Source organism: Oryctolagus cuniculus, chromosome 5, assembly GCF_051225735.1.
Source record: "Oryctolagus cuniculus isolate XC-2025 breed Fujian yellow rabbit chromosome 5, ASM5122573v1, whole genome shotgun sequence".
Lineage (NCBI taxonomy): Eukaryota > Metazoa > Chordata > Mammalia > Lagomorpha > Leporidae > Oryctolagus > Oryctolagus cuniculus.
The window spans coordinates 122,513,039-122,540,833 of record NC_142871.1 but is presented as its reverse complement, the minus strand read 5'-3'; the positions used below and the strand labels follow the sequence as shown (position 1 = coordinate 122,540,833).

Sequence of the window (27,795 nt, the reverse complement as noted above, 5' to 3'; positions counted from 1 at the left end):
TTTCAGAAGCTTCCCTCAGTTGTTGGCTGGACTAAAGGAAATGTGGAAAGGAAAAAATTGTAATTTTATAATGGAGAAACCCCATAAATTCTATCTTTACCAAATGATCAGTGTTGATGTCTACCAGTGATAAGCTTTGTTGAACTGAAATAACATATCCCCTTTATCTCTAAGATATTCTCCTAAACCCTTAATGCGGTCTCAACATGAGAAAAACCTCAGGGGCTGGCATTGTGGTGTATAAGGTAAAACTGTCACCTACAGTGCCAGCATCCCTATGGGCACTGGTTCAAGTCCCTACTGGTTCACTTCCAATCCAGCTCCCTGCGAATGCACCTGAGAAAGCAGCAGAGTATGGTCCAAGTAGGTGGGCTTCTGCACCCATGTTGGAAACCTGGGTGAAGCTCCTGGCTTTGGCCTGGTCCAGCCCCAACTGTTGTGGGTATTTGGAGAGTGAACCAGCAGGTGGAAGATTCTCCTTCCTCCTCCCCCTCCCCCCTCCCCCACTCCCCCTTTCCCTCTCCCCCTCTGCCCCACTCTCTTTCCCTCTCCCCCACTCCCACCTCCCCCTCTCTCCCTCTCCCTCTCCCCCACTCTCTCCCTCTCCCCCACTCTCTCCCTCTCCCCCACTCCCACCTCCCCCCTCCCCCTCCCCCTTCCCCCTCCCCTCCCCCTCCCCCTCTCCCTCTCCCTCTCCCTCTCCCTCTCCCTCTCCCTCTCCCTCTCCCTCTCCCTCTCCCTCTCCCTCTCCCTCTCCCTCTCCCTCTCCCTCTCCCTCTCTGTCACTCCCTCTCTGTCTTCGTAATACTGCCTTTCAAATAAATAAAAAGAAAAGAAAACCTCAAAGTCAGATTGAGGGACATTTTACAGAATATCTAACCAGTACTCTAGTCAATGATAAGTGAAAATGAGGAAAGACTGAGAAACTGATATTGATCAGAAGGGACAAAGGAGACTTAATGGCTAAATAAATTATGATACTGTGAGTTGGGTTTTGGAACAAGACAGATTTTCCATCTGCTGATTTATTCCCAAAATGTCCACAGTGGCCAGAGCTGGGCCAGGCTAAAGCCAGGAGCTTCTTCCATTTCTCCCACATGGGTGGCAGGGACCCAAGGATTTAGACCATCTTCTGCTACTTTACCAAGCTATTAGTAGGGAGCTGGATTGCAAGTGGAGCAGCCTGTACTATAACTAGTACCTACATGGGATGCTGACTTTGCAGGCGGCGGCTTTACCTGCTCCCCCACAGTGCCGGTGTCTGGTCTCATTCTTAATAAGAGTCACTGTAGTAATAGTGGGGGCAAAGACTTGGTAAGTAGTTAGCTATACAACAAGCAAATGTCAGCATTATTTTTAAATGAGAAATATAATATCAATATAATTGCTGGTTGTTAGAGAAATGTGATAAATTTGTAGCATTTACATTTTGGAGCATCTAAAGACCAAGCAGTATGAATTCTTCAGCCACAGCATAGTTGGAAGATGATAGAATTACAAAACTAAAAATGCTTTAAATCACTTTTACAATATTACTAGCTCCTTGAAGAATCCAGAGCCAGACATCATCCATCCACTGGGTTACCTGCAACAGCCAGGCCTGGGCATCTTGAAGCTGAGAACCTGGAATTCCACACTCGTCTCCCACACAGGTGGCAAGGACCTAAGTACTTGTGCCATCATCTGCCTCCCAGAATGTGCCCTATGCAAAAGCCCGATTGGAAATGGAGTGGGGACTTGAACCCAGGCACTCTAATGTGGGATGTAGGCATCCCAAGAAGCAACTTAACTGCTATGCCTAACGCCTACACCAAAAGTAAACTTTTTTTTAAATTCCATTTGTCCCTAAACTTTTTGAAGTACCTTTGTATATTGTACCAGAGCTACTTGAGGAAGATGATAGCATTGCATTGTGAAAGAAAAGGCCTTTGGAGTCAGGATGTGTAGACCTCTGTCTGGCTTTTTCTTCACCCTGCCCTACACAAGTGCCTACTGTGTTCTTCTTGAGTATGTTTCACTTTAGAGCATGAAGTTCTACCTTTGTCAAGGTAAAGAATTCCACCTATTTAGATTGTTGATAGAGATTAGATTTTCTGTGTATATGTGAGTAAATACGTGGTAGATTTCATGATATCCTGCTTTCTTGCTCAAGAACTGCTCATTCATATCTGAAAGGGGAATTTGAAGAAAAAAATCACCTAAATTATTGATCTACTTAAAGTTTTTTAGTGGCTGTGATATGTCAGGTACTATTAAATCAGTTGTTAGTAATGAGCTTAGGGATAAGGTAAAACATTTCTAACTGACTTTTTTTTAAGATTTATTTATTTATTTTTCTTTGAAAGAATTACACAGAGAAGGAGAGGCAGGGAGGGAGAGAGAGAGGTCTTCCATCCGCTGGTTCACTCCCCAGATAGCCACAATGGTCAGAGCTGCGTTGATCTGAAGCCAGGAGCTTCCTTTGGGTCTCCCACGTGAGTGCAGTGGCCCAACGACTTGGGCCATCTTCTACTTCTTTCCCAGGCCACAGCAGAGAGCTGGATCAGAAGTGGAGCAGCCCTGAGAAATAAAACTTTTTTGGGACAACTTTTTGGCACGGGGATTAAAATGCCACTTGGGATGTCCACCTCCCATATTGGAATGCCTTGGTTTGAGTGCCCTCTGCTTCCTGTTCCACCTTCCTGTTCATGAACACCTTGGGTGGCAGCAATGATGACCCAGTAGTTAGGTCCTTTATCACCCATGTGGGAGACCTGGATTGAGTTCTTGGCTCCTGGATTTGGCCTGCCTCAGACTTGGCTATTGAGAGCATTATTGGATGGGAGATCTCTGTCTGTTTCTATCTCTCTGCCTTTGAAACAAATGAAATGAATAAAAGTAAGAAAAAATTCTTGCCTCCTCATTTGTTTATTATCTTTGCTGATCTTTGATTCTAAGAAACGCAACTTAATTGCTTTCTGTTTTCAAATCATTTTAATGCACAGACCATGATCAGATAGCCAAATTATTATATGGTTATATTATAATAGGAGTGGCTTTGCATTTTATCTTATATTTCTCATCTTCTATTATGCCATTTCCTACCTATCAAGATCCTATATTCATGGACATTACTCAAATTATACTGTTTCTGGACCAATTTTGTCCGAGTATAACCTGTTGTGTAGAAGGCTTTAGAGAGTGATATTTACAGTGCTTGAAAGTCCGCTGTGTTTCCTACATGATTGTATTTAGGAATCTTTTTTTTTTTTTAATTAAATATCTTAGAGTCATTTTCAGAGGAAGTGATGTTTTAGAAAGTAAATACTGTACTATTAATATGTATTTTACTTACTGGCTGTTCGGTGTTTGGGTAAAAGGGAATAAAGGTCAGGAGGGAAGAAACACCGGAAGTCTAACCGACAATGTAGATATTCAATGAAATTAGCCATTGTAGATGATACCCAGAGTCAACTGGAGGCACTCTTTGTTCAGAAACTGGGGAACAAAGTAGATTGATAAGAGTTGATGCATGAATATCTAATAGTGTGGGGATTATGATGGTGAGGAGAGAGATTGGGTCCAGAGGAGGAAATAGTATACCTCACAGCAAACTTTGCCTTAATTCTGCTTAGAACTTTGGTTTCATTTGATTCTTGTGATGGCATCTTACTTGGAAGACAGTAAGCCTGAGTTTTTACTACTCACTCTAAACTAGTTTTGCTTTCCTTTCTTTTCCTCTCAGAAGATTTATTCTTTATTTTGCCCTTAGAAGATTTATTCTAATATTCGTGGATTTCATTGTGTTTCAGAGAATATTAGAGATTCCTATACTAGTTCTAGATGTTGAACAATGAATTTATATATTCAGATGGTTAATTTTGATTAAAGATAACTGCCTGAGGTTATATAGCCAGTGAACAGAATAGAACCAGTATTTTATGCAAGACATCTGACTCCTGGATTAATAACAACACATTTGGTCAAATGGGAGTTACTTTTCAAGAATTATAGGACTTGACTATCAAAACAAGTCATTGTTTCCTGTATTAGGAAGCAGCAGTAGCTCTCATGGATGACTTCAGTTTTATTCTTTAAAATGTAGGTAGTTTATGAGGCAGACAGGGAACTACAAAATGAGTAGTACTCTTTGTCATGTTGAGATTGTAGCTACCAGTCTTTATGTAGACTTTTTTTTTTTTAGATTTTTTCTAAAAGGCAGAGATACAGAGAGCAGAGAAAGAGAAGAGGGAGGGAGGGAAAGAGAGACACAGAGAGAGAGAGAGATAGGGAGGGAGGGAGGGAGAGAGTATTCCACCCACTGGTTCACTCCTCAGATTTCTGCAACTGCTGGAGCTGCACCAATCCGAAGCCAGAAGCCAAGAGCCTCCTCTGGATCTCCCATGCGGGTGTGGGGGCCCAGGGATTTGGGTCATCCTCTACTGCTTTCCCAGGCCATAGCAGAGAACTTGATTGGAATTGAGCAGCCGGGACTAGAACTGGTGCCATATGGGATGCCAGCACTGCAGGTGGCGGCTTTACCCGCTAGGCCATAGCACCAACCCCAATAGACTATGGTTTTTATTAGTTTGAAAATCACTTAGTATAACCTGAAAATGGTAAGATTTTTACATGTTGATATGTGTTACTAATAGCACATCAAAAATGTTTTTTCCCTAAGTGCATTATCAGTTTACATTGTAAAATACTTTGCATAATTTCCATGTTGAATACCTGTAATTTTTCAGTTCTTTACCCAACTAACTTTTTTAAAATCGAAAAAACTTTTATTTCCTGATTGTAAATGCTATGCATTTTTATTAGAGACAAGCATCAAATACTTCTGAGCAGTGTAAAGATTTCAAAGTCAACAGAAATCTTAACAAGCCCAAGAGTGACAATTGGTTTAATTTGTAGCTGAATAAAGAGCTGAAGGATCTTAGAAGTTGTAGTATACTCATTAAGAGCTATGTGTGCCTGTTCTGAAATTGCAATGTAGATATTAGACTATAAATTTCTTGTATCCCAGAGATCCTATAGTATTTCCAAAAGGTGCAAAGAGGGATTAGGAGAAGATCATGTTTGGTTTGAGAACAGGAAAGGAAAATTAGTTCAGAGTGAAAGGGAATTTGACAGCAAGGTAGTCTGCCCTTTAAGTTCTTTTTTTACACAGGCAATGCCATGGCTGAGGAAGAACTTCTAAGATCAATCCCATTCACAATAGCTACAAAAACAATCAAATACCTTGGAATAAACTTAACCAAGGACATTAAAGATCTCTACGATGAAAATTACAAAACCTTAAAGAAAGAAATAGAAGAGGATACCAAGAAATGGAAAAATCTTCCATGCTCATGGATTGGAAGAATCAATATCATCAAAATATCCATTCTCCCAAAAGCAATTTATAGATTCAATGCAATACCAATCAAGATACTGAAGACCTTCTTCTCAGATCTGGAAAAAGTGATGCTGAAATTCATATGGAGACACAGGAGACCTCAAATAGCTAAAGCAATCTTGTACAACAAAAACAAAGCCAGAGGCATCACAATACCAGATTTCAGGACGTACTGCAGGGCAGTTGTAATCAAAACAGCATGGTACTGGTACAGAAACAGATGGATGGACCAATGGAACAGAATAGAAACACCAGAAATCAACCCAAACATCTATAGCCAACTCATATTTGATCAAGGATCCAAAACCAATCCCTGGAGTAAGGACAGTCTATTCAATAAATGGTGTTGGGAAAATTGGATTTCCACGTGCCGAATCATGAAGCAAGACCCCTACTTTTCACCTTACACAAAAGTTCACTCAACATGGATTAAAGACTTAAATCTACGACCTGACACCATCAAATTATCAGAGAGCATTGGAAAAACCCTGCAAGATATAGGTACCGGCAAAGACTTCTTGGAAAACACCCCAGAAGCACAGGCAGTCAAAGCCAAAATTAACATTTGGGATTGCATCAAATTGAGAAGTTTCTGTACTGCAAAAGAAACAGTCAGGAAAGTGAAGAGACAACCGACAGAATGGGAAAATATATTTGCAAACTATGCAACTGATAAAAGGTTGATAACCAGAATCTACAAAGAACTCAAGAAACTCCACAACATCAAAACAAACAACCCACTTAAGAGATGGGCCAAGGACCTCAATAGACATTTTTCAAAAGAGGAAATCCAAATGGCCAACAGACACATGAAAAAATGTTCAAGATCACTAGCCATCAGGGAAATGCAAATCAAAACCACAATGAGGTTCCACCTCACCCCAGTTAGAATGGCTCACATTCAGAAATCTACCAACAATAGATGCTGGAGAGGATGTGGGGAAAAAGGGACACTAACCCACTGTTGGTGGGAATGCAAATTGGTTAAGCCTCTATGGAAGTCAGTTTGGAGATTCCTCAGAAACCTGAAGATAACCCTGCCATTCAACCCAGCCATCCCACTCCTTGGAATTTACCCAAAGGAAATGAAATTGGCAGACAAAAAAGCTATCTGCACATTAATGTTTATTGCAGCTCAATTCACAATAGCTAACACCTGGAACCAAACCAAATGCCCATTAACAGTAGACTGGATAAAGAAATTATGGGACATGTACTCTATAGAATACTATACAGCAGTCAAAAACAACTAAACCTGGTCATTTGCAACAAGATGGAGGAATTTGGAAGACATCATGCTGAGTGAATTAAGCCAGTCCCAAAGGGACAAATATCATATGTTCTCCCTGATCGGCGACAACTAACTGAGCACCAAAGGGAAAACTTGTTGAAATGAAATGGACACTATGAGAAACAGTGACTTGATCAGCTCTTGTCCTGACGGTTGATGTACAATGTAATACTTTATCGATTTTAGTATTTTTTTTTGTTCTAGTACCATTGGTTGAACTCTGTAATTAACACACAGTTATTCTTAGGTGTTTAAATTTTAACTGGAAAGTGATCCCTGTTAGGAATTTGGAAAACATTATGCTGAGTGAAATAAGCCAATCCCAAAGGGACAGACACCACTTGTTCTCCTTGATAGGTGACAACTAACTGAGCACCAAACAGGAAACCTGTTAAAGTGAAATGAACACTATGAGAAACTGTGACTTGATCAGCCCTCACCCTGACTGTTGATGAGCAGCTTGATATGTTATCCCTCTTAGAATTTTATTTTGTTTGTTCTACTTAATACTTTTGGTTGAATACTGTAATTAATACACAATTCTTCTTAAGTGCTGAAACTTAACTGAAAAGTGATTGCTGTTAAATATAAGAGTGGGAATAAGAGAGGGAAGAGATGTGCAATTCGGGACATGCTCAAGCTGACTTACCTCAAACGGTAGAGTTAGAAAGATACCAGGAGATTCCAATTCAATCCCATCAAGGTGGCATGTACGAATGCCATCTCACTAGTCCCAGTGATCAATTTTTGTTCACAATTGATCATAATGATAGGACTAAGAACCAAAGGGATCACATAAACAAGAATAATGTCTGCAAATACTAGCTGATAGAATAAAAAGGGAGAGAACGATCCAACATGGGAAGTGAGATACACAGCAGACCCATAGAATGGTAGATGTCCTAAACAGCACTCTGTCCTCAGAATCAGTCCTTAAGGCATGCAGATCCAGCTGAAAAGCCCATGAGAGTATTTCAGGCATGGAAAGCCAAGATACTCGGGGGAGGGGGGGGCTAAATGAAAGATCTCCACGAGTGAGATCCCAGTGGAAAGAACAGGTCATCAAAGAAGGAGGTACCTTTCTCTGAAGGGAGGAGAGAACTTCCACTTTGACCATAGCCTTGTCTAAAAATTATCAGAGTCAGTGAACTCAGGGGGCTTCCATAGCCTTGGCAGCTCATGACAAGAGCCTAGGGTGATTACTGATGCCATAAACAAGAGTGTCAATTTGTTAAGTCAACAACAGGAGTCACTGTGCACTTACTCCTCGTGTAGGATCTTTGTCCTTAGTGTGCTGTACATTGAGATTTAGTGCTATAACTAGTACTCAAACAGTATTTTTCACTTAGTGTTTCTGTGTGGGAGCAGACTGTTGAAATCTTTACTTAATGTATGCTAAACTGATCTTCTGTATATAAAGAGAATCGAAAATGAATCTTGATGTGAATGGAAGGGGAGAGGGAGTGGGAAAGGGGAGGGTTGCGGGTGGGAGGGACGCTATGGGGGGGAAGCCATTGTAATCCATAAGCTGTACTTTGGAAATTCCATCTGGTCTCCTACATGGTGGAAGAGGCTAAAGGTGGGCCATCTGCTGCTGCTTTCCCAGGTGCATTGGCAGGGAGCTGAATCAGAAGCAGAGCAGGCTGAACTAAAACCTGTGCCCTAGTATGGGATGCTAGTGTTGTAGATGATTGCTTAATCTCCTCTGCCACAATCACACTGGACCCAGCACCATGTATTTTAAAATCTCTACCTTTCCTCATCTTTTCTCTTAGAAATTAGGTTTGTTTCTGGTCTCTCTATCCATTTTGTTTCATTTATCAGTATGTCTGTTTTTATCCTAGTACCACATTAATTCTTTGTGTCATGATAGTGTTCTTTGTATCTTGGTTAATAACAGTCACCCGAAATTATTTTTGCTGTTGTTGGCCTTTTGTTGTATGTAGAACAAATTTAGAATCAGCTTATTAAATTACTTGAAATACAGATATTTGTTGGAATTGCACTGCATAAGTAAATCAGTTTTAGAGAGCATTAATATCCTTAAAAATATTTATTTGAAAGGCAGAGAGATGAACACACAGAGAGAGTGAGAGAGCCCACCCATTCATTGGTTTACTTCCCAAGTGCTTCAACAGATGAGGCTAGGCTGAGCCAAAGCTAGGAAGAAACTCAATCCAGGTCTCACATGAATGACAGGAACCCAATCACTTAAACCATCGCCTCTGCCTCTCAGGGTCTGCATTAGTAGGAAGCCAGAGTTAGGAGCCAGGACCGGATATTGAACCCAGACACTCAGATATGTGACATAGGCATCTTTTTTAAAAAGCATATTCAATTATTTTTATTTTATTTTTTGCTGAGACAGAATGACAGGGAGACAGCTGGAGAGAGACCTTTCATCAAATGGTATATTCCTCAAATATCCATTAACAGTCAAAGCTGGACCAAGCCAAAGCCAGGATCTCAGACTCTCACATGTATGGTAATGACCAAAGTACTTGAACCTTTATCTGCTGCCTCCCAGAGTGTACATTAGCAGGAAGCTGGATCTTAAATGAAATAGTTGGGACTTAACCAGGCAATGCAGTATGGAATATGAGCATTCCAAAGTATGACTTAACTGCTGCACCACACATTCTCCACTGGGCATAGGCATCTTAACTGATAACCTATAGACCAAATATCTACCCTGAGAATTGAATTGAACATGGCGTTACTTTCTTTTTATTTATCTTCTTTGATATTTTTTATTTAGATTTCTAACAATTTCCAACTAACAATATCTGAACAGTGTCTGTTTTTATAAGACCTGTGATCTATGAGCTTTACAGATGTTTGGAAAAAATGAATAATATTTCATGATATGTAAAAATTATGTGAAGTTAAAATTTTAGTGTCCATAAAGTTTTAATTGGAAAGTATTTGTGCTTTTTGCTCTCTCTACACATGGCTGAGTTGATTGTTACAAAAGAGGTTGTATTGCCTGTACATTTGTAAAGTATCTATTATCTAGTATTTTATGGAAATAGTTTCACCCTTTCTGAATTAGAATAATTGTTTGTCTTATTGTTTGTCTATGTATAACAGGGCTTCTTTGTATGTTGGGGTAGGATGTGGGGTGGAGTTTCAACCTTTTTTTCCTTAAATTCTGTCTCCGATTCTGGTAACACTTACACACTTACGCTTATTCTGGTAAGTCTTAAACTCATAATGGGTGACTATTGCCAAAATGAGTATTAGTCTTCAGATTTATTTGGTCAGAACAAAAGGTTCAAAACATTGGTATAATAATTTATATTTTCATCATTGTTACTGTTTTTTAGCATGTTATATTTCAGAATTTAAATAAAATACAGCTTAATTTATATCTTCATTGATTTCCTGTTTTATAGGAAATTAAAAGAGAGGCAGAATCCAAGGATGACAATTTGCCCATAAAACGAGAAAGGCATGGGAATGTAGCAAGTCTTGTACAACGAATAAGCACCTATGGGCTTCCAGCTGGAGGAATTCAGCCACACCCTCAAACCAAAAACATTAAGAAAAGTACGTAAATAGCTCCTTTCCTGCTTAATCAATTCAAAATAGAAGGATATTTTGTGAATATTTATACATTAAGAGAAATTAGTTTAACCTTCTGCCATGACTGCAGTAACTTCCTATTATGCACCTGTTACTAGTTATTGGCCTATGTAGTCATTCCTCATTTTTAATCATGTACAGCTAGTAACATAATGGTAGTTCAGCATGAGTAGCTGGTAACCATTTATAGCAATTATAGAGTACAATATGAAACTTTATTTTCTTAATAATATTATAGACTCTGTTTAACGGTTAACACTATACCTTATCTGTATTTTATATACTGTTTTATTTTTTTGAAGTAGGCTTTTAAAAAGAGATTTTTTTATTTGAAGGGCCAAATGAAAGCGAGAACTTCCATCCACTGATTTACTCCCCAAATAGCTGCAACAGCCAGGGCTGAGCCACACTGAAGCCAGGAACCAGGAACTCCATCCAGATCTCCCATGTGGGTAGCAGGAACTAAAGTACTTGAGCTGTAATCTGCTGCTCCCCAGGCACATTAGCAAAGGGCTGGGTCAGGAAGTGGAGTAACTGGGATTTGAACAGGTACTCAGACATGGGATGTGAGCATCTCAAGTGGCAGCTTGACCTACAGTGCCATGCCCACCTTAACTGTATTTTAATACCATTTATTCAGTGGGATACTGAAATATTTGTGATCCTTAGTAATATAGATGCAAAAAAAGTGTTTTTTTTTTCTTTTTTATGTTTATTTCCTTTTACTTGAAAGATAGCCACATAGAGAGAGATCTTTCGTTTGCTAATACACTCCCCAAATGCCGATAACAGTCAAATCTTACCAGGTTGAAGCCAAGAGCCTAGAAATCTATCTGGGTCTCCCATGTGGATGGCAGGGACCCAAGCATTTAGCCAACACATGCTGCTTACTAGGATGAATTATCAGGAAGCTGGATCAGAAGTGGAGTAGCTAGAATTTTTCCACACTCCATTATTGGATGTGGTTGTTGCAAGTAGCAGCTTAACCCAGTGTGCCACATCACTTGCCCCAGAAATAAAAATTTTGACAGTACTTACTCTTCAGTGGTAAAACATCTAAGCATGAAATTTTCAAGGTCATTAGCACAAGAAGGTGCCCTTTACGGATTCAGAACTCTGAAAATATGTTCAGAAAATAGCTTGGCTTGAATTTAGATATAGATTTGAGTCTGTCGTTTCACCTCAAAAACATAATTTAAACTCTGTTTAATTTTATTTTGATCCTGGTGAGAAAGTGGCTAAAAGGAAGGGAATATTGATATTCTCAAGGAACTTCCACTCTTAAGAAAAACTGTTACTAAAAATTATAAAATATTATACATGTTCACAGAAGTATAACATTGTGGAAACCATTAGTACTTTAACATAGTAAAAGCTAAAGCTCCTTGAGATTGAAAACTTATTACTATTGCCAGTTTGATTTAATAAGTAGTAAATGAGTATTTAAACACATTAACCTTAGATTAGTATCTTTGAAATTGTGGTATGTATTAAAGTGATAAGAACAGATATTACACTTGATTTTAACCAGAAGACTGAGAAGCGATGAAATTGTGGCCTGTATATCCCTTGTGTTACCAGGTAGTCTACAATAAAGATTGTTTACATATATTTCCCAAATGATAAATGTAGGGTTATTAATGGATTTTATGGAGAACACTTATATCTTAGTATTTTCCCATCTATACTTTCTATGCTATTTACTGTCTATAGGACAGAATAAGCCATTTGAATGGGTAAACCTCAACTTTCTGTTTGACATTGCTACCTGATTATTTTTATAAAATGAAAACAAATTTTTATGACATTGAAGCAGATTTTATGACATGAGACAGATCAATTAAGTTTTATTTTTAATGAATGTCTAAACAATGTTCAAACAATATTTAGATATTTCCTGGACTATTTTCAGTCTAACTGCCTGAAGGTTATATCAGTACTGCCATTGTTCCTGGAATTTGAAGCTGTTTGTGTGGAGAATGGAGTAGAATAACTGAAGTCTGTATCTTACAGCTGAACTTCTATGTGATATTTCTGTGTTTTGGGAGAAGTTTTAGGAATGGAAAAGTCGTTTATGAGCTCTGCCCATAGCAAATTTTAATTACAACATTTCTTTCAATCTATGGAGCCAACCATAAAAAGATACATTTTTTTAAAAATTTTATTTAAGGTAGACAAATTTCATGAATTTTATATATACATTATATATAGATTTAGGAAAATAGTGATACTTCCCATTCCACCCTCCTTCCCATCCACACTCGCGCCTTTCTTCCTCTCTCTCCTATTCCCGCTCTTAATTTTTATAAAGATCTACTGTCTTGCAGGTTTTCCCCATGTTCTCTACTTATTTGATGGTATCGGGTCATAAATTTAAATACTTGATCCATTTTGAGTGGATTTTTGTGTACATACAAGGTAGGGGTCTTGTTTCATGTTTCTACATTCAGAGATCCAGTTTTCCCAGGACCATTTGTTCAAGAGATTGTCTTTGCTGCAGGGATTGGTTTTAACTCCTTTATCAAAGATAAGTTGGTTGTAGATGTGTGGATTGCTTTCTGTAGTTTGTATTCTGTTTCATTCTTCTACACATCTGTTTTTGTGCTAGCACCAGGCTGTTTTGATTATAACTGCCCTGTAGTATGTCTTGACATCTGGTACTTTGATGCCTCCAGCTTTTTTTGTTGTTGTTGTTGTATTAGATTGCTCTAACTACTTGGGGTTTGTTGTGTTTCCATACGAATTTTAGTATCTTTTAAAAATATTTATTTTTTGTTGAAGATTTATTTATTTTATTTGAAAGTCAGAGTTCTGTAGAGGTAGAGGCAAAGAGAGAGAGAGGGAGGGAGAAAGAGGGAGGGAGGCAGGGAGGTAGGGAGGTCGGTCTTCCATCCTCTGGTTGACTCTCCAGATTGCCGCAACAGCTAGAGCTGCGCTGATCCGGAGCCGGGAGCTTCTTCCGGGTCTCCCATGTGGGTGCAGGGGTACAGGACTTGGGTCATTTTGTACTGCTTTTCCAGGCCATAGCGGAGAGCTGGATTGGAAGTAGAGCAGCTGGGACTAGACCCAGTACCCTACGGGCACTGGCATTGCAGGCGGCAGCTTTACGTGCTACACCACAACCCAGTATTTATTTTTTAAAGATTTACTTATTTATTTGCGTGACAGAATTTCAGAAACAGGAGAGACAGAGAGAAAGATCTTTGATCTGTTGATTCAGTCTCCAAATTGCGGTAGGTGGGCCAGGAGCTTCTTCCAGGTATCCCACATAGGTTCAGGGGCCTGGGATATCTAGAAGAAATGGATACACTCTTGGACATATACAACCTACCTAAATTGAGCCAGGAAGACATAAACAATCTAAACAGACCAATAATCGAGACGGAAGTTGAATTAGTAATAAAGACCCTCCCAAAAAAGAAACACCCGGGACTGTATGGCTTTACTGCTGAATTTTACCAGACTTTTACAAAAGAACTAACTCCAATTCTTTTAAGCTATTCAAAACAATTGAAAGGGAGGGAATCCTCCCAGATTCCTTCTATGAAGCTCATATGACCTTAATTCCTATATCTGAAAAAGGTACAACAGAGAAAGAGAACTCACAGACCAATTTCCCTGATGAACAAAGACACAAAAATTTTCCACAAAATACTATAAATTGAATCCATCAAAACATAAGAAAGATCATTCATCCGGACCAAGTGGAATTCATCCCTGGTATGCAGGGATGGTTCAGAATTCACAAATCAATAAACGTGATACCTCACGTTAACAAACTGAAAAATAAAAATCATACAGTTATCTCAATTGATGCAGAGAGTGCATTTGATAAAATATAGCATCTTTTTATGATGAAAGTCTTAAGCAAATTGGATATAGAAGGAACATTCCTCAACAGAAGGCAATTTATGAAAAACACACGGCCAGCATACTATTGAATGTGGAAAAGTTGGAAGCATTCCCACTAAGATACAGAACAGACAAATATTCCTATTTTCACTATTGCTATTCAGTATAGTCCAAATAGTCCTGTATGTTTTAGCCAGAGTCATTGGGCAAGAAAAATAAATCAGACAGATACAAATTGGGAAGGAAGAAGTCAAACTGTCCTTTTTTGCAGATAAATGGTTCTATATGTATGGGATCCAGAAGTCTCCAATAATCAGTCCTTTACAGTAACTAAGAAGTTTCACAGTACCAGATTTTAAGATGTACTGCAACATTTATAATTAAAACAGCCTAGTGATGGTATAGAAACATATGGATAGACCAATGGAACAGAATAGAAACTCCAGAAATCAATCCATTTATCTATCTATAGCCAACTTACCTTTGATAAAGGAGCTAAAATCAATTCCTGAATAATTCAACAAATGGTGCTGGGAAAACTGGATCTTCACATGCAGAAGTATGAAGACCGACTGCTATCTTACATCTTACACAAAATGGACCACAGAACTAAATTTATGACTTGATATCCTCAAAATGCTAGAGAACATTGGGGAAACTGCAACCTACAGAATGGGAAAAATTATTGCAAACTATGCAACTGATAAAGGATTTATATCTAGATTATATAAAAAGTTCAAGAAATTCAACAGTAACAAAACAACCTAGTTATGAAATGGACAGAGGACTTGAACAGGCATTTTTCATAAGAGGAAATCCAAATGGCCAACAGACACACAAAAAAGTTCAGGATCACTGGCTGTCAGGAAGATGCAAATCAACCACGATGAGGTTTTACCTTACTCTAGTTTGAAGGACTTTCATACAGAGATCAACAAACAACAAAGCTGGCGTGGATGTGGGGAGAAAGGTCCCCTAAATCCATTGTTGGTAAAAATTTAAACTGGTGCAAAGACAGCATGGGGATATCTCAGAAATCTTAATATAGACCTCCCATATGATCCTCCCACTCCTGGGAATTTTCTCAAAGGAAATGAAATCAGCATATGAAAGAGTTATCTGTACCCCAGTGTTTAATGTAACTCTATTCACAACTGCTAAGATGTATTATCAACCCAAATGTCTGTCAGGTGAAGACTTTTATAAAGAAATTATGGGATATGTACACCATGGAATACTACACAGAGATTTAAAAAAATGAAATCCTGTCATCTGCAACAAAATGGATTTAACTGGAAAACATTATACTTAGTGAAATAAGCCAATCTCAAAATGACAAATCCCGTATATTCTCAGTGATCTTTTGTAACCAATAGAGCACCTAAAAAGTAATCTATAGAAGTGATAATGATACTTTGAGATGTGATGACTTTGAACAGTCTTTGTCTCAATTGTTGAGGAGCATTTTTTCCATACTATTTTTTGAACTCAGTATACAGTTAAGTGTATAAAATTAATTGAACATAGATCTTATTAAAAAATAAGAATGCAGTAGGAGAGAGGAGGAAGAAGGTTGGGAATATGGGTGGGAAGAATCACTATGTTCCTACAGTTGTCTTTATGAAATACTTGAAGTTTGCATACCTCAAATAAAAGGTTTCTGGGAAGAAAATATATACAACACAAAAATGTAATATATATGAATGAATCTGACATTTTCTGGTTTGATTATTGTTTACAGCCCTTGAGTGACCATGGTTATTTTCTGCTTACTACTTGTTGAATTCTTTATTTGGTAGAGAGTTAAGCTTGTGGTTATAAAATAGACTGCAATTATGTCATAAAAAATTTAAAAAACAAGAAAGGAATGAGGAGGGAGGTTTGGAGGGACAATATAGTAGGAAGTAGCATTATGCTCTTAAATCTATGTATATGTGTTTTGTTTATAAAAAAAAAACCCTTTTATTCATATTAGCTGTATGAATTTACTTGAGAGGTAGAGTTATAGACAGAGAGGGAGAGACAGAATGGTCTTCCACGCATTGGTTCACTCCCCAGTGGTTGTAGCAGCCAGAGGTGAGCTGATCTGAAGCCAGGAGCTTTTTCCAGGTCTCCTACGTGGGTGCAGGGGCCCAAGCACTTGGGCCATCTTCCACTGCTTTCCCAGGCCAAAAGCAGAGAGCTGGATCATTAGTGGAATGACCAGGAAAAGAACCGGTTCCAATATGGGATGTCAGTACCACATTATCTCACTATACCTCATTGCTGGCACCCATAACTTGCTTTATGTGTAGTTCTATAAGGACAAAACTGGCCTTTTGGTCCACTAACACTTTAAACAGAATTCAGATTGTTTTTGCCTTCCTATTTTACTACCACTTCTATACTATTTTATGTTAATCTAATGTGATTTTGTTACCCTTAATTTGTATCATATGTCTAATACACAAAATAAATCCATTTTAAATGGTTTTTAAATTTTTAAATAGCAATAAATATTACTAAACAGTACTATTAATATTAGTACTGTTAATAACCAGTAAAACAAGGGACTGGTATTAATGGTGAGGTAGGTTAAGCCACTACTTATAATGCTTATATCCCACATGGGGCCACAGCAACTAGAGCCCAGCTCCCTTCTCCATGGTGGTGGGTGGGTAGGAGATCCCTACAGGCAGAGGCTTCTCCTCCACTCCTGATGCTGGGCAACTGGTTCAGTACAGTTTGCATGGAGGGGGATGGTTGTGGCCCTCACTGTTTGGGGGGGTGGGGCGTGTCAGACAATCCCTGCTGTTGGCTGGGCGTGCATAAGGGAGGGGTGGCAGCCACCTGCCTGCATCCAGACAAACAAACAAACAAAATGGCTACTCCTGGTTTGCTAGAGGTCTCTGCTGTAGTAGGGTGAAGGGAGGGGAGAGATGTGTGTGCACCTCATTTATGTATTATGTATGTATGTATGTATTTATGTATTTTTTCCTGCCTCTGCTGCCCCAGGGGACTCACATGGAACTTCAAAAGCAGTTCACCAAGCCCTCCCTCCTGCTGCTATCTGCAGTGCTGTGGGCCTGCAAATCCCCCTCTCACCTGGTCTGCCTGGCTAGCATTCCTCTCCCTAGGTCCTCTTTATGTAATTTACAGGGCTGGCAATGTTGTATAGTGAGTTAAGCCACTGCCTGTGATGCCAGCATCACATATGGGTGCCAGTTTGAGCCCACCTGCTCTACTTCTGATCAAGCTCCCTGCTAATGTGCCTGTGAAAGCAGCAGAGGATGGCCCAAGTGTTTGGGCTCTGCACCCATGTGGCAGACCTGGATGGAGTTCCAGGCTCCTAACTTTGTCATAGCCCAGCCCAGCCCTTGCGGCCTTGTGGGGAGTAAATCAGTAGACGGAAGATCTCTCTCTTTCTCTCCTGTTGCTTTCTAACTCTTTTAAATAAATAAAGAACTCTTAAAAAAAATAGGTAATTTAAATATTCCTAGACTTTGACCAGGAAGTATTCTGAAAATTAGTAGCCTTGGAGGACTTAAATTTTTTGTTTCTAAATTTTGTTGTCTCTTTTTTTAGACTCAAAACTGGTAGTGAATATTTTGTTCTTTGTAATTGATGAGATCAGATATATATATATATATGTAAGTACCATTGCTAGGAGCCTTTTAAGTTATTTGAATTTATTTGGAGATGAATACATTAAAGTGTGAGAGCAGGGTGAAATGCCAACATGGAGTAACTGTGGTTAAGCTGTTTGGAATGCTTATTATGTTCTGCTTTTGTTTATCTGTGTAAGTTCTGTGACTAAATATAGTATATAAATGTGCTTTTTTTAAAATAGTACCTTTCTTTTTTTTTTTTTTTTGTTATGTTATTTCTTTAGAGACCAAGAAGCGTCAGTGTAAAGTTCTTTTTGAATACATTCCACAAAATGAGGATGAACTGGAGCTAAAAGTGGGGGATATTATTGATATTAATGAAGAGGTAAGAAAAACTTGTTAGAGATGAAAGAGCAATTTTAATTGATGGTCTTGGTTTTGAAAAGTATTTTGTAAAAATATTAATTCTTGTGATAATTTGAGCCACTTTGTTTTTTTTTAAACATAAAAGTAAAATCTTTCTTTTCTCATCCTTAGTTATATTTAACATTTTGTATGTTGTATATGTTTTCCTAAGGAATAAAAATATAATCTAAATAGTAAAGATCATTTATAATGAGCCTTTTCTTTGACTGTAAATTCACTATAGGCATAAAACTGGAATAGAAGAAATCTTACCTTTTGAATAAAAAAGGAATACAAGCAGAATCTTTAAAAGCTTTAGTTTCTCTGAAATTTTTTAACCAAAAATGCTTTTTCTACATTTTAATATCTTAGAGTGCAATCTTAAAATCCTTTAAAAATATTTCACATCTCTGCTTTTGTAATTGAAGGAATATTAAAGTTTTGCAAATATTTGGCAGCTGAAGATCCTATTTTCAAAGAATATGTTTTGATAACATGTAGGAGGGATTGATATACTGTGTCACAATACCTTGTAATGCAATTTGTCACTAATATTTACCTTAAATAACATGTTTATACAAAAGGCAGTTCTATTGTAATGCTAGCTGTTTGCTGGCAATAATAATAGTTAACATTTATTGATCGTATGTTATTTCTGAAGCACTGTGCTGTTTCACATTTATTATTTCTTTTAAATTCCTGAACAATTTAACAAGACAGGAATTTTTATCCCTGTTTTACATATGAAGAGATTGAATCACAGAAGATAATGTGGCTGTTCTAATTTACTATTACTCCATACCAAGCCATCCCAAATGTAGTGGCAAAGAACAAGTTTTATTATGCTTGTGGGTTGTGTGGATCATTAATTCAGTAATGCACAGTAGTCTTAGCATGTCTGTGCTTCATGGTATCTGGTGGTGTGAGCTGGAAAGACTGAATGATGGAGGCAGATGAAATCATAGGAAGGTTCAGATGTCTGGTGCCTAGGTGCTTTGAAGACTGTAACTGCTCATTGAAGAGTCCTTGTGTGACTTACTGGTTTGGCTTGTCTTTCTTATGGTATGGGGTCCTCAAGGTAGTCATAATTACTGCATGGCAATTTACTCTAAAAGCAGGCATTTCAACAAATGTGTTTACCTCATTGTCTTTTACAATATAACCTTAGTAATGATGGTGTCACTTTTACTACATTCTGTTGGCTACAATTGAGTACAAGTAACCTTGATTGAAAGGATAGGAAACACAGAGCACTACTTCTTGTTGGGAGGAGTGTCGTTTGTGAGGTAGAAAATCTTATGCAGCTATCTTTGCTTCTGTTCATATGCCTGGCTTGCAAGGGAGCCTAAATTTGATTCCATGCAGTTTGCTTTTAAGTTAGTGTTTTTTTCTACTGTGCTATTCTGCCTCCTAAGAATTTCTTAATTAAATAACCCTAACTGTACAGTTGATGCCAGTTAGGATTCCAGATATAGATGATAGTCTGCTAATGTTTCTCCCCCTGTGTGTGTGTGTGTTCTAATTTGGCACCCTTGATTTGAATCACCCCCAATCCTTTGATGCCTTCTTAAATCTGCTAAAATTTCTGACCTCATTGTGTTTCCAGCCTTCCCCTCCTCAGACAGCTGTATTCAGCTACTTTGTATTTTACTCATTAAAATTTTAATCGGTTAAATATTTAATAAGTTCATTGCACAAACAAATTGTTCATTTTTATCACATTTTTACATACATTTTTCCTGGAGAACTCTTATTCAGTTTTTACTATCATATTCTTTTGTCACTTCCTTTTAATGAAATGTTTTCTCATTCTTTCAAGTCCTTCCAATGTGCTCTTACAGCATTTTGTTCATCCTTATATTATAACTGTTTATTGTTTGTTTCTTTTAGTTTGTTTTATTCAAGGACAGAGATTTCTCATTTGCAAATTTGAATCTTTTCCTTTCAGTTAACACCATGACCTATACGTAATGAGTGCCTATTAGATGAATAACTTAATAAAAGCTTGCTTTCCAATTATGATGAGGTGGGAACATTAAAAAAATTTAAACAGAAAATAGATTATTTTTTAGGTATGATAGTACATACATTGCTGCTAAGTAAATTTTGACAATGAATAGCTTACTTTTAAAATTTTGTTTTACTCATTAAAACCTCTTAGCATTCTTAGCAGAAACTGTGTTTTATTATATAACTTCATGGAAATTGAATAACTATGCTTGCACTGAGAATAAATTTTTTTAAGCTTGATTTATAGGAATATTTCTGTTTGGAGTAAGGTTTTAGTAGAGTCTGGCATTTGGATTTTCAAAAGTGTAATCCTTTCTCAGGATCTGTGAGACTGAATCTAAGACTTCTCTGCAATACCAAAGTCATCAGATCCTCAAGTTCCTTATAGAAAATGGCATATATTTGCATGTAATATAGATACATTCTCTTATATACTTTAAATCATCTCGAGACTACTTATAATACCTAGTATAATATAAAATGTTGTATAAATAGTTGTTATACTCTATTTTGGAAATACTGACAAGAAAAGTCTATATAATTTTCTGTACAGATATAATTTTTGTCCAAATGTTTTTATTTGAAGTTTGTTGAATCCACTGATGTGGAGCCTCTGGACATGGAGGTGCAACGTGTAACTCTTATTCATGTTTGGGTTAAGAATTGCTGTTCATATAGAAAGTTAATAATTTTCTGTGCCCTTTAGGAAGTTGTGTTCCTCAAACTTCTTCTGAATCAAAAATTTTTAACTACCTTAGACTATGTGTGTCATAATTACAAAGCAAGGTTTAACAGTGTTTAAAATCGTGATGTTAAAGAAAGCTGTTTACTTCTAGGTGTTAGTACATATTTGGTTATCTATTATTTTCATGGAAAACATTTACTTTATTAAGTACAACTTATGTATGATTAATCTCATATCATTAATCCACTTAGATTTATCTACTTAAAATCATTTAAAATTTGTTTTTCCCTATTATGTTTCTTAAGCTTTAAAGAAATTATTTTGCATCACTACCTTTGTGTTCATTTACTTCTGTAGTTTATTTTTCCCATAGGCTGAAGATTTTCAGTTAAGAGGAATTTTTATCATTTTTAAGTTGTAAATTCTTTCAGGTAGAAGAAGGCTGGTGGAGTGGAACCCTGAACAACAAGTCAGGACTGTTTCCCTCAAATTTTGTGAAAGAACTAGAGGTAACAGATGACGGTGAAACTCATGAAGCCCAGGAGGATTCAGGTAGACTATTAAACATTTGAATAGATTTAAGTAAATTTTATATATGCTCTGGTGTTTTTTTTGTATGTTTTTAAACTCTGTTTTTTCTTTTTTGACCTTTTCAATCAGCCTCAATTACTGTTCTTATAAAAAGTAAATTATGATGGAGACCCCACTTAAATTAAATATCTGCTCAAATAATGTTTTTTCTTCCCTAACATCTTGCTTCAATCCCAAGTAAACCTGTAGTATCCTTATTATAAAATGATAACCTTTCATGTTATATGATTCTTTTCCATTTAAGATATATTTATATACATTTATTTTCCTTTATTTGAGAGACACAAGGTGGTGGAGCTGGGAGAGATTAATTGTGCACACATACTCCCAACTGTGTTTCACTTCCAAAATGCCTACAAAGCCCAGGGTTGGGGTGAACCTGGGAGTGGTAACTCATTGCATGTCTCACAAGGTGGGCTGCTTCTTCGTGCCTGCGTTAACGTGAAGCTGGAGTTGGGAGCCTGAGCTGGGAATTTGATGTAAGATGTGGGCTTCCCAGCTGGCATTTAAACAACTAGGACAAACACCTACCCCATAAACACTTTTTTCAGAGTTTGCAAATGGCCTAATATTTCAGAAAATTTAGAGTTAAAAAGTTAGTTTTGTTAAAGTTTTCAATATTCATTTAATATATTTTGGTTTCCTTTTGCAGCTAAATGTTATTTTATTGTTTGATATCTGTGTCATTTAGAGACTCACACATTATCTTAATTTGCTTACCAATACAAAAGTATACAATTGAAGAAATTTTTTTAAAAACTTAGATTGAAATTTTCTTCGTTTTAAGAATTGCTATGAGAGGCCGGCATTCTGGTGTAGTAGGTAAAGCTGCTGCCTGTGGCACCAGCATCTCATATAGGCGTTGGTTGCTGTCCCAGCTGCTCTGCTTCTGATCCAGCTCCAAGGTAATGGCCTGGGAAAAGCAGTAGAAGATGGCCCAAGTGTTCGGGCCTCTGAAGCCCATGTGGGAAACTCAGATGATGCTCCTGGCTCTTGGCTTTGTCCTGGCTCAGCCTTTGCCATTGTGGCCATCTGGGGAGTGAATCAGCAGACAGAAGATCTCTCCTTCTCTCTCTAGCTTTGACTTTCAGATAAATAAATAAATCTTAAGGAAAAAAGAATTGCCATGGGATTTAGGAAATTTTTTTTAACTTTAGGATTGCCAGTATTATGGATTTATTTTCAGAACCAGTGTAATATCAAGATAGGAAAATATTATTATTGCTTAAAACAATGAGTTGAAGTGGTATATAAGGTTTCCTCAGATTGCTTATGTGCCCAGAACTTTTCCATTGTATCCCACATTTATATTTTTAAGTTTAGATTAAGGTAATAGGCTCCTGTTATGAAAGGGAATATATTTTAGTTATCTTTGCTTAATTGGAATTTCTTTACAAAAGAGAAATAATAACTTTTTTCTGAATGAGTTGTATAAATTGACAAGGTAGTTTCTAGGCATAATCCTTCCAACATAGTAGATTGTTTTAAACTATTATTTCCTTTTACTTTCTTTTGTGTTTTGTATACAGATGAGTAAATATCTTGAAATAAATTAAGTAGGAAAATATGTGTATTAAATAGTTTTGTGAACCTCAGTGTATTCAATGATAAGGGAATGAATTTTAAAGAAAAATTCCAAATAATTTTTAAATTTAATAGATAATATTAAAATTTATAAAAGATCTAGAAATCATTATTGATATTATTCCTGAGTTAGTTAATATGCTATGATTTTGGAGCTCCAATTTAGACTATTAAAAATTTCCTAAAACTTATGTTCTTGTGTATAGTTATGGTTGTTTTTGCATGAATGATGTATAAAATAGGGTCTCCCATCCCTCAATTTGTTTTTTTTTTTTTTTTTTTAAGATTCATTTATTTATTTGAAAGGCAGCATTACAGAAAGGCAGAGAGAGGGAGAGAAAGGAGTCTTTTGTCTGCTAGTTCACTCCAAGATGGCTGCAGTAGTTGGAGCTGGGCTGATCTGAAGCTAGGAGCCAGGAGCTTCCAGGTCTCCACATGGGTTGAGGTATGAGAGCTGGATCAGAAGTGGAGCAGCCAGGACTCGAACTGGTGCCCATATGGGATGCTGGTACTGCAGGTGGCAGCTTTTACCCACTTTGCCACAGTGGAAGCCCTCTTCAATTTCTTAAGAAAGTATTGAACCTTGGTTTGATATTTGGTGCTGCAATTAAGAGACTGCTTGGGATGCCTGTATCCTCTGTTGCGGTATGTTGGTTTGAGTTCTAGCTGTGCCTCTGATTAGTTTCCTGCTTCTGCACACTTTGGTGAACAGAAGCTTATGACCCAACTGCTTGGATCCCTGACACCCACACAGGAGACCCTTATTGAGATTTGGGCTCCTGGCTTCAACCTGGCATAGCGCTGTTCTTGTAAGCATTTGGGTAGTGAATCACTGGATGTTAACTTTTTCTCTTTTTCTCTCTGGCTCTCTGCCTTTCAAATAAAATGAAAAGAAAGCAAGCATATTAAAAATTTTCAGTGCAGCTTAACTATGTTGAATCTGTAAAAACGGCAAGCATAAGATTTATTTATTTGAAAGGCAGAGTGACAGAGGGGAAGAGACTGAAAAAGAAAAAGAGATCTTCCATCTATGTTTCACTCCCCAAATTGTCACAGTGTCTTGTGCTGGGCCAGGCTGAAGTCAGGAAACCACGACAACATCCAGGATCCTGTAACTATCAAGGTCTCCCATATAGATGACAGAGGCCCATTTACTTTTTCTACTGCTTTCCTAGACACCTTAGCAGAGACCTGGATCGGAAGCAGAACAGCCAGGACTGAGCCAGCACTCTGATATACAATGCCCACATCTTAAGCTGCTACTTATCATGCCATGCCACAATACCAGTCTCTATGCATATATATATTTCTTGGGCACATTAGGACTTTTGAAGATTTTGGCTTTTGGGTCTTCTTCCATACCATTTCTCATTCTTTTTCTTTTTCTTTTTAAGATTTATTTTATTTTATTTGAAAGACAGTTACACAGAGAAGAGGTCTTCTATCCGCTGGTTCACTCCCCAAATGGCTGCCACAGCTGGTGCTGCACTGATCCAAAGCCAGAAGCCAGGAGCTTCTTCCAGGTCTTCCACGCAGGTGCAGGGGCCCAAGAACTTGGACCATCTTCCACTGCTTTCCCAGGCCATAGCAGAAAGCTGGATAGGAAGTGGAGCAGCCAGGTCTCCAACTGGTGCCCATATGGGATGCCGGCTTCAGGCCAGGGCATTAACCCGCTGTGCCACAGCGCTAGCCCCATCCACTTTTCATTCTGTGGTTCCTTTCTTCTAACAATAGTACAGTGACTTATTTTGAAACTTCTTTGTAACTTGGAGATTCAATAATAAGACAGAAACTTACCTTATATCCTTTGCCCAGATTACCAGTTAACATTTTACTCTGTTTGCAAATTTACTATTCACTTCTACTTTGTATCTATATATTTCTTAAACCTTTACCTTTAGTGTTTTGGTATATATTTCCCAAGAACAGGATAGTCATTTTTAAATTATAGTACAATGATCAAAATCAAGATACTTAACATTCATAATATGGTTAACCTACAGTCTATATGCAGATTTTATTTGTTATTCCAGTGTGATTTTATAGCTATTTTCCCCCCAATCCTTTATGGGCCCATATATGGTATTTTGTTCTCTTCTTTAATCTTGTTCTCCAGATTTTCGATGGTGGTGGTGGTGTTGGGGTATTTTGACATTGAAATTTTTGAATAGGCCAATTCTTTTGTAGAATGACCCCCCTCCATATTGAGTTTTTCTTCATGTTGTTCATGATTAGATCCAGGTTATATTTTATTCACAAGACTACAGCATCAGGAGGCATATGATATGGCTTTCATTAGTGATGATCTTAATTTTCTTTAAAATTAATCATAAATTTCATAACAGCTGTGATGCCCCTGTAAGTTTACTGTTTTTCTCCTTGTGATAGCATTTTTGTGGGAAGATACTTTGAAACTGTAAATATGCTATTCCTTACACTTCCTCCAACAGTGTTAAGGATACATTTTGCCTGAATCAGTTATTACTGTGGTGGTTGAAAACTTGTGATTTTTCTAATTCCATCCTCCTTTCTATGTTTATTACTTCATATTTTCTCTAAAGAATTTTTCTTTCTCTCTGCTTTGTTTATGTACCAATGTGGACTCATCAGTGAGTTCTGTTTATTCACTAGGTATCAATGTGTTATTAGCATTATTGATTTTGATAACCATCAGATTTGGCCATTACAGGTTCCTTCAAGCTAGATCCTGTGACTTAAAAAAAAAAAAAAATCAACTCTATTGGAGATAAAGTTGGCATACAGTAAACTGTGCCCCTTTGATATACACAAACTGATCATTTTGACAGATACATGTATCCATAAAGACCACCTTCGTAATAAATGTACAGAACATTTCCATCACCCTCAAAATATTCCTAATTTTTCTTTGTATTCTGCCCCTTTTTTTGCCCTTAGACTAGGTAAAAGATCTGCCTTTTCAACATTATGGATTAGGTTGTATTTCTGTGTCCTATTGACATAGTTTCATCATTTTTTGAGGACTTGGCTCTGTGATCCAAGATGTTCCAAGTTCATCTTAAACTTTATATATCTCCGAGTAGTTAATCAATTGCTTATTCAGGTAACCTTGATTTCTTTTAGAGAATAGTATTTAGGTATCAAAATCTTTGGAAGTACGTTCATTGCTGCTGCAGGCCTTTTGCTTCTATGCCCTCATAGTGGGCTAAGCTAGGAAATAGTTAACACAGATACACCTACCCATCTCTGTCTGTATCTCTTTACCTATTTACCCTACTCCTGATCCCCTCTTTGTCTGTATATGTGTGTGTGTGTGTGTGTTTGTATACACATGCACTTGCACATGTGTGCCTGTCTTCCTTTTTTTTTTTTTTTTTTAATTTATTTGACAGGTAGAGTTTTAGACAGTGAGAGAGAGAAAGGTCTTCCTTCCGTTGGTTCACTCCCCAAATGGCTGCCACAGCTGGTGCTGCACTGATCCAAAGCCAGGAGCCAGGTGCTTCTTCCTGGTCTCCCATGCAGGTGCAGGGGCCCAAGCACTTGGGCCATTCTCCACTGTCCTCCCAGGCAATAGCAGAGAGCTGGACTGGAAGAAGAGCAACTGGGACTAGAACTGGCGCCCATATGGGATGCAGAGCGCCGCAGGCAGAGGATTAGCCAAGTGAGCCACGCACCGGCCCCACCTGTCTTCCTTTTACTTTCCTTTTACTTCTTTGTAGTCTATGTGTTTTACAGGTTTCAATCTTATATTTAGGTCTTTAATCCATTTTGAGTTAATTTTTGTATTTGATATGTGATAAGGGTCCAGATGTATTCTTTTGTACATGAATATCCAGTCTTCCATCACCATAGTTCAAGAGACATTTTATTTCCCCATTGAATGGTTTTGGCATCCTTCTTAAAGAGCATCTTGATATTGTAACCAAAATTTTATTATGATACCTGCACCTAATCATACATATTTATGTAGTATTCCCCGTACATAAAGATGTAAGCTATTTATGGTCAGAGGCTGTTCTGTTCTTTTTTTTTTTTAAGATTTATTTTTTTGAAAGCCAGAGTTACAGAAAGACAGAGAAGGAGAGCAAGAGAGGTAGAGGGAACAAGTTTCACATTGTAGATATCATCATTTGTAGTCTCAACTGATTACAGACACATCAGAGTTATTAGTAAGATTAGTGGCAACAAGTCAGGAAGATAGATCTGACTTTTGATGTCTTTTATTAAAAAAGTTGTTAAGGAAGTGAAGAGGTCAGACTTTTGATGAGACTAAAAAGGTCCTGGCAGGAAATCTTCCATGTTTGGTGTCATTCATCCTAGTCCATTAGAAGGAAGCATGGCAGAAAGCAGGGAAGAATCCCTGATCAATTGTTCTTGAGGGATTCTATTCTCTTAGGGGTATAAAGAGTTCATTCTTTTAGTAGGAATTTTCTGAAGTTTGATCTGATGCTTTGGAAAACAGCAAAGTGCTTATTGCTACTCGGGCATAAGGTTCTGGGAGAATGGTTGTGTATACTGAGTGTACGGATGGTGATGGTAGGTAGTCAGCAGCCTAGTCTCTCAAGAGTTAAGGTGGTACACAATTTATCTTGGGACTTCTAATCCCATGATAGCATTCAGCTTGAACTTCTCTTTCTGATAAGCAGCCTTACAAGGAAAAATTTGATGCCCTGTTTAATAAATTACTGTTACAGCCAGGGGTTCTTATTTTTTTTTCATCTTTTATTTAATAAATATAAATTTCCAAAGTACAACTTTTGAATTAAAGCAGCTTTTCCCCCCATAACCTCCCTCCCACCCACAGCCATCCCATCTCTCACTCCCTCTCCCATCCCATTCTTCATCA

The 27,795-nt window shown here is 37.6% G+C and overlaps 1 protein-coding gene across 6 annotated transcripts in view; it reads left to right on the top strand.

The window, feature by feature from the left end:
• The window catches only part of CD2AP (CD2 associated protein), a 136,996-nt gene that overhangs the window by 51,322 nt on the left and 57,879 nt on the right, over nucleotides 1-27,795 (top strand). For all 6 annotated transcript variants that reach the window (XR_016234039.1, XR_016234038.1, XM_089333215.1 and 3 more), the window contains 3 exons: nucleotides 10,067-10,220; nucleotides 17,980-18,080; nucleotides 21,227-21,347. Coding sequence is in view for 4 of the 6 variants with exons in the window: in XM_089333215.1 (XP_089189341.1) it covers nucleotides 10,067-10,220; nucleotides 17,980-18,080; nucleotides 21,227-21,347 (376 nt within the window). In the remaining 2 variants the exon portion in view is untranslated. The remainder of the gene's footprint in view (nucleotides 1-10,066; nucleotides 10,221-17,979; nucleotides 18,081-21,226; nucleotides 21,348-27,795) is intronic.